General features: G+C 41.8%; 1 protein-coding gene across 1 annotated transcript; it reads right to left on the bottom strand.

Annotated features, from left to right (window-relative positions):
- Positions 1–6,771: 6,771 nt before the first annotated feature.
- On the bottom strand, positions 6,772–7,511 carry LOC149127974 (histone H3.3A-like). Its single transcript, XM_089327399.1, has one exon. It carries the CDS (start codon positions 7,415–7,417, stop codon positions 7,007–7,009), a length of 411 nt encoding a protein of 136 aa, XP_089183525.1. The 5' UTR covers positions 7,418–7,511; the 3' UTR covers positions 6,772–7,006.
- Positions 7,512–8,050: the final 539 nt, after the last annotated feature.

Genomic DNA, 8,050 nt, shown 5'->3' with positions numbered 1-8,050 from the left:
AGAGGGGTTGTAAATAAATCAATCATTTGAAAAAAATCACAAGTCAAAGCTGCACTGAATTCACCTAACCACCACACATCATTGCCCAGCAACACTGCTCACTGTAGAATATGGGTTTTTTGTCTCCCTGTGTCCTAAGACTTACACATAGAGGGATGTTTTTTTCAAAGAACCACACAGGGAACAGAGTAAAGGCATTATAGGAGGCCAGAGTGAACAGCAGAGGGGAGGGGACCAGAAACTCTTGTTAGAGCAAACAGGTGAGCAGGAGAGGAAGGATGGGAGATTGATGGATTCTGGGGAGGAGGACCAGAACATTCCAGGAAAACAACGCACTAAGTACAAGGGTCCAGAGTGAAACACAGTGAAGTGTGTGAAAAGTAGCTCTAGGGACCAAAGCCTATGGCTCTATTGGTGGGAATTTAAGGCAGGAATAATGAAGATATGACAAATCGTGATGCACTTTGAGTTTCAGACTGGGATTCCCTACAACTTATGGACAACTACCTAAGGCTTTTGGTTGTGGATACGAGGCAACAACCACTCAGAAAGTCATTGAGAATTTAGTCATTTCCTACTGTGGGCCACACCATCTGGAGCTGTGGATACATCATTGACAAAAATCAACAATCCTGGGATTTTTCATCTCGTAGTGGATACTGGAAGGAAAAGAAAATAAATAAATCATTCCAGACAACGATCAGTGCTATCAATGAAATATATTAGGGACATACGATAGAAAGTGATGGGGGCTACATTGACTAGGTTGCCAGGGAAGGTCCATCTGAAGAGAGATCTTAGGTTATACCTGAAAGATGAAAAGAGCCATGGGGATATGGGAGCAGCAGGGGCAGGGCAGGCTGGAGGAAGACCAGCTGCAGGAGCTGCTCTGGAGAACCAAGGGCAACGGGTCGGAGAAGGTGATTTTGACAACAACATTGAGGGACACTTAAGAGACCAGAGAGAAGATGGGGCCGCCTCCCTGTTGGGACCTCTTGTAAGGACTCAAGGGAAAATCAGGGAGGAACACTGAGACCTGCAGCAGGAGAAAGGAGACCCCAGGAAATGCAACTTTATTTCCTTTTTCCTCTCTGAACCTCGACTGAGAAAGGATGGGTAGAGGAAAGAGAAGAGGATATTCCATATCGTTTTGTTCCAGTTACAAATCCATGGCAAGTCAAGAGGGACAGTGCTAGTTTTATGTCCTTTCTCCTACAAACGATTAAAAACTTTCAATAATTTGATAGACTGAATTAGATCATGCCACTGAATGAAACAGAAAAAGCATGTCTTCTTCTATTGTAGACATTAAGGTCTAGAACATTCTTTGCTTCCTCCTTCTGTTCATCATGCTACCAAGTTTCTTTAAAGACATGTACAGCTGTCAACTACCTGCACTGGCAGCGTCGACCACATACCAGAGTTCCTGGAAAACTATTCTTGTTCACCTATCAGGTAAATTTCTGATGCCATTAAATTTTCACAGGATACGTTACAAGTTGATGATCCAAAATTACAGTGTGTACCAAGGTATATGTGAATGCAGCCAGTGTTGCTGGGAAGTGCACCCTGTGCATACACGCTTTGCCTTGGAGAAAGGCTATTTCTTCCCATAGTTATCTTGTTTTCTTTCAAACTGTTAGTAAACCTACTAGATATACATTCATTCTGTTCTCTGTATTTATACTTAGGAGGCCTGGTTGTCCTGCTTGCCACACCTGAAGGCCCCAGCTGTTTGCTCTGAACTGTAGAAGTTTGTAGGGTAATAAAGCATTGGCAGGGGGCCGGCGCCATGGCTCACTTGGTTAATCCTCTGCTTGCGATGCCAGCATCCCATATGGGCACTGGGTTCTAGACTCAGTTGCTCCTCTTCCAGTCCAGCTCTCTGCTGTGGCCCTGGAAGGCAGAGGAGGATGGCCCAAGTGCTTGGGTCCTTGCACCCGCATGGGAGACCAGGAGGAGGCACCTGGCTCCTGGCTCTGGATCTGTGCAGCGCCGGCCATTGAGGCCATTTGGGGAGTGAACCAACGGAAGGAAGACCTTTCTCTCTGTCTCTCACTCTACCTGTCAAATAAATAAATAAATAAATAGAAATCTTTAAAAAAAAAAACCATTGGCAGCTGGTGAGAGAGAGTCATATAAAAGTTCTATCTGGAAAGGATCTTAGATGTTACTCTCAACTCACCTTCTAGTTTTATAAAAGAGAAAAGTAGACTCCAAAGGAGCTGGTGATGCCCTTAAGGACATTAATGCCTCACTATAAAGCAGTAGCAGAATAAAGTTATGATAGACTTCACATGCAACTGTCTTTCTTCTTTTTTTTTTTTTTGTATTGCAATGTCTTTCAATTTCTTTTTTTTTTCCTTTTTTTTATTTAGTAAATATAAATTTCCAAAGTACAGTTTATGGATTACATTGGCTCCCCCCCATAATTTCCCTCCTACTGGCACCCCTCCCATCTCCCACTTCCTCTCCCATTCCATTCACATCAAGATTCATTTTCAATTATCTTTATATACAGAAGATCGATTCAGTATATATTAAGTAAAGATTTCTTCAGTTTGCACCCACACAGAAACACAAAGTGTAAAAATACTGTTTCAATACTAGTTATAGCATTAATTCACATTGGACAACAGATTAAGGACAGATCCCACATGAGAAGTAAGTATACAGTGACTCCTGTTGTTGACTTAACAATTTGACACTCTTGTTTATGGCGTCAGTATCTCCCTAGGCTCTAGTCATGAGTTGCCAAGGCTATGGAAGCCTTTTGGGTTCACCCACTTCGATCTTATTCCAACAGGGTCACAGTCAAAGTGAAAGTTCTCTCCTCCCTTCAGAGAAAGGTACCTCCTCCTTTGATGTCCCCGTTCTCTCCACTGGGATCTCACTGGCAGAGATCTTTCATTTAGGTCTTTTTTTTTTTCCCCAGAGTGTCTTGGCTTTCCATGCCTAAAAAACTCTCATGAGCTCTTCAGCCAGATCCGAATGCCTTTAGGGCTGATTCTGAAGCCAGAGTGCTTTTTAGGACATCTGCCATTCTATGAGTCTGCTGTGTATCCCACTTCCCATGTTGGATCGTTCTCTCCCTTTTTGATTCTATCAGTTAGTATTAGCAGATACTAGTCTTGTTTATGTGATCCCTTAACTTGGTTGATTAACCAAGTGATCAGTGTGATCAATTGTGAACTGAAGTTGATCACTTGGACTAGTGAGATGGCATTGGTACATGCCACCTTGATGGGATTGTATTGGAATCCCCTGGCACGTTTCTAACTCCACCATTTGGGGCAAGTCCGATTGAGCATGTCCCAAATTGTACATCTCCTCCCTCTCTTATTCCCACTCTTATATTTAACAGGGATCACTTTTCAGTTAAAATTTAAACACCTAAGAATAATTGTGTGTTAATTACAGAGTTCAACCAATAGTACTAGAACAAAAAAAAAATACTAAAATGGATAAAGTATTACATTGTACATCAACAATCAGGACAAGAGCTGATCAAGTCACTGTTTCTCAGAGTGTCTATTTCACTTCAACAGGTTTCCCCTTTGGTGCTCAGTTAGTTGTCGCTGATCAGGGAGAACATATGATATTTGTCCCTTTGGGACTGGCTTAATTCACTCAGCATAATGTTTTCCAGATACCTCCATCTTGTTGCAAATGACCAGGTTTCATTGTTTTTGAGTGCTGTCTAGTATTCTATAGAGTACATGTCCCATAATTTCTTTATCCAGTCTACTATTGATGGGCATTTGGGTTGGTTCCAAGTCTTAGCTATTGTTAATTGAGCTGCAATAAACATTAATGTGCAGACAGCTTTTTTGTTTGCCAATTTAATTTCCTTTGGGTAAATTCCAAGGAGTGGTATGGCTGGGTTATATGGTAGGGTTATATTCAGGTTTCTGAGGAATCTCCAGACTGACTTCCATAGTGGCTTAACCAGTTTGCATTCCCACCAACAGTCTTTCTTCTTCAGCTAGAGTGATTGACAAGTGTTGATTCTAAGTCTGGTTGGATGGGGACACAGCAGGAGACTGATAGAGCAGATAACAAGGTAGCAAGAGCAAACAGGGGCTTCCCTCTGGGGACCCTAGGCCAGGAGAGTAAACATGGAAGGGGAAAGGAGGTGAGCTCTGTGCATATGAAAAACTATTCCTTGCACCTTGCAAAGCACTGTTCCTTATGCTAATCTGCTCTCACACACTTTTCTGCTGTTACCTGGAGTATGAATACCTGAGCTACCCAGTTATGTGCTGGTGCCGAAAGAGATGCAGCACATGAAATCACTGTGGAAACTTGACATTTTTCCAAGTCCCAAATGCACTTAATGGTAAGTAATTGAAAACATATTACTACACAACATAGTATATTAGGAAAAGGAATATTAGATTCAATTTTAAATTTTAGAATGAAAAATGAGACAACAATAATAATTTCTGATCTGAAAAAATTTTTGAGCCCCTTCCTTTAGACACACCCCTCCATCCACAGGGCATGAATTCCTTCTCCTAATAAATTTCCAGGAATGTGTGGGCAGGGGAGCGCTCAGAAGAAGAATGTTTAACTTAACAATTAATTTCAGTTAAAACTGCAGCTGGCATAAAATACTACGACCAAACAAATAATGTCCTAAATTACATTTGATATGGAATCATTTTGATCTTAGAATTTTAACACTCTATAAATTTAAGAACATGTAGTTTTTTAAGCCGTATAGCTAAAAAGTAGCTTTCTGCATCTGCTTCAGAATTCCCTCTGAGGATGTGTCAGTTCTGACAGTGTATAACAGCCCAGAGGAAGACCTTCCAACCTCAAGCCTGACAGCAAATCTGTCAGCCCACAGGGAGCCTCATGACCAAGAAAAGTCACACAAGTGAGGAAAGAGGCCCTGAGGAGTTAGAGGAAGGAGAAATACGACTCATTTCACTTATGCTTCCATTTCTATTTCCTGACACATTTGTTCCTGCAGAGAATAAGCATCTACATTTAGAGAAAGATTTTTTGATTCAAATTAAGTGATTGTACCATCGATCAATCCATATGATTCTAAAATAATATCAGATACTGACTGTGTAATAGGCACTGGGTTAGTCAGTTGCATTATGCAGTTTTTTCTTGAGGCTTTTAAGTCTCTTGACTGCACAGAGTGTTTCTTTTGAAAGCTTCTTAGCTCATGTAACAACTCAAGTTGTTGAAAAGCTCCCTATTATAACCACCCTGCTCCTTCTGAGAACGCTAAAATAATGTGGCCATGGAAGGGAAGAATAGGATGGCATATCCTCACCAGACAATTGTCATCAAGAAAGTAGGAAAAAGTCTTCTCTTCCAGGGTCCTCCTGTAAGAATAATAGTCCAACTCAGTATAGTTAAGAAAACTCATGGATGACATAGCTCTGAGAGGAAAGCATATAGCAATGTTCTCTATAGCAGGTGGATGTGCTTATGGTTTGGTTTAATATATGTGGGTCTCAGGCATTTTCCAGAATGTAAATTCGTTAAAGAGAAATACTACAGATTCTGAGATAGTTGAATAGGGAAAAGACATGCTGATTTTGGTGAGGAGAAGATAGCAGAAGAAACCAGAGAAAGTGTGTTCCCAGGAGAGAGCTAGTGGGAAGCTTGCAGTGAAAATTTTACAGAAATAATAGGGATATACCCTGGAGCACTATAAAGAGCAGATGTACAATAGCAAGAGGGGCAACCGCTCATGACTTCTGCAGCCTGGAGGCTGGAGAATACGCCAGCATCTGAGACCAAGGTGAAGGCAGTTCATGCCAGTGGTGATACTGCATTAGAGACACCCTTGAGGAACACACTGTATTTGAATTTAATTTCAGACAAAGCAAACATCAAAGCAAGAAAAATTATAAGGAATAAAAAGGTACATTACAGTCACTTACTCAGAAGTCAATAGTCCTTAATGTTAAGCACCCAACATCAGAGTGTTAAAATAAGTGAGGGGCCCAGCACTGTGGCATAGACAGTAAAGCAGATACCTGCAGTGCTGGCATCCCATATGGGCGCCAATTTGAGACCTGGCTGCTCCACTTCTGATCCAACTCTATGCTATGGCCTGGGAAAGCAGTAGAAGATGCCCAAAGTCCATGGTGAAATTTGCGGAGTGAACCAGTGGATGGAAGACTCCTTTATCTCTCTCTCTCTCTCTCTCTCTGCCTCTCTGTAACCCTGCTTTTCAAATAAATGAATAAACATTGAAAGAAAGAAAGAACAAATGAAAGAGAGAATGAAAGAAAGAAAGAATATATAAGCTGGATCAATTAAAAAAAAAGAAATTAGAAAAATTAAAAAGTGTTCAAGATTTATAGGATACTACCAAACAGCCCATCATACATGTCTTAGGAGTTCTTGAAGATGTGGAAATAAATAATGTATTAGAAGGCTTATTCAGCAAAATAATAACAGAAAACTACCTAATTTGGAGAAAGAAAGGAACATCCAGGTACAGAAAACACATAGGACTCCTAATAGACGTGACCAAAAAAGATCTTCACCGAGACACCTTGTAGTCAACCTTCAACCAGAAAACATAAATACCCTAAGATGCATTCAAGTGAAATGCTAGATTACATTCAGAGGATCTCCAATTAGACTCACAGCTGACTTCTCATCAGAAACCCCACAGGCTAGGAGAAAATGGTAAGACATAGTTCATGTCTTTTTTTTTTTTTTTTCCAGAAAAATTTAACAGGTTTATTTATAATTGTTATAAAGTTGAACTGCTGAAACTTGTTCACTGAAACATTTTGACTTGCATTAATGCTTTACGTCCCCGCATTTATATTAAAAATCCACACACAAATGAAAATGGAAAAACTGCCAATACCTGATTTCTGTCCCCTATTTTCCACTCGCAATCATATACTTAGGTACCTTTTGACCCATGGGAAAAAATATCTAACGTTCAGAACTACCAATAACAGGAAGAAGAGGAAAAAAAAATTTTTGAGAATGAAATGTTTCCCGTCATAGTGGATTCTTAAGCACGTTCTCCACGTATGCGGCGTGCTAGCTGGATGTCTTTTGGCATAATTGTTACACGTTTGGCATGGATGGCACACAGGTTGGTGTCTTCAAAAAGGCCAACCAGATAGGCCTCACTTGCCTCCTGCAAAGCACCAATAGCTGCGCTCTGGAAGCGCAGATCTGTTTTGAAGTCCTGAGTGATTTCTCGCACCAGACGCTGGAAGGGGAGTTTGCGAATCAGAAGCTCAGTGGACTTCTGATAACGTCTGATTTCACGAAGTGCCACAGTACCGGGCCTGTAACGACGAGGTTTCTTCACCCCTCCAGTAGAGGGCGCACTCTTGCGAGCGGCTTTTGTAGCCAGTTGCTTCCTGGGTGCTTTACCACCAGTCGATTTGCGGGCAGTCTGCTTTGTACGAGCCATGGTATAACGACCTCCTTACTTAACCCCCCTTCTCCTTCGGCTGGAGCTCGGCGAGCGAGAGGCGGCGCTGGCGTTAGAGAGCGACGGCCATAGTTCATGTCTTTAAAAAAAAAAAAAAAAAGCCTGTCAACCCATGTGGGCTCGTCCTGCAAGGCCCTCACTGTGGGTACGGTAGGGTGATGACATTCTTCAACAAGAACACTGGAGACAGTCCCAGTGAACATGTCCATTTGTTAATAGTCGGCACAAGCTTTTATAGGGCAGGCAGAGGGGAGTAGCTAGCTCAGGGTAGCCACACTCCTTCTATAGGATGAAGCAGATACTGGCGCTGCTATGTTTCTCCAATCTGCTTGAAGGTCACATAGCCTACCTAGCCTTCCAGGTGGTCTTATGGGTCTGGGAGCCACACCTGCAAGCTGTTTACCTGCCAGCAGTCAGGTCATATGTGAAGGTCTCAGTGTGATGAGCCTTTGACCAGGGTTTCTTCCTTTTACATAAGCTAAGCAGGCAGTCTCCCAGCCAGGCACAGGATCAGCCACAAACCCAGAATACTGTACCCTGCAAAGCTCTCATTCATGAATGGTGAAATAAAGACCTTACGTAACAAACAGAAACTGAAAAAACTCGTCACCA

This window comes from Oryctolagus cuniculus, chromosome 2, assembly GCF_051225735.1.
Source record: "Oryctolagus cuniculus isolate XC-2025 breed Fujian yellow rabbit chromosome 2, ASM5122573v1, whole genome shotgun sequence".
Classification (NCBI taxonomy): domain Eukaryota; kingdom Metazoa; phylum Chordata; class Mammalia; order Lagomorpha; family Leporidae; genus Oryctolagus; species Oryctolagus cuniculus.
This window is presented reverse-complemented; position numbering and strand designations above follow the sequence as displayed.

Bases quoted from the DNA above. Each gene is read 5' to 3' on its own strand.
- LOC149127974 (XM_089327399.1), bottom strand. From the start codon at position 7,417: ATGGCTCGTACAAAGCAGACTGCCCGCAAATCGACTGGTGGTAAAGCA.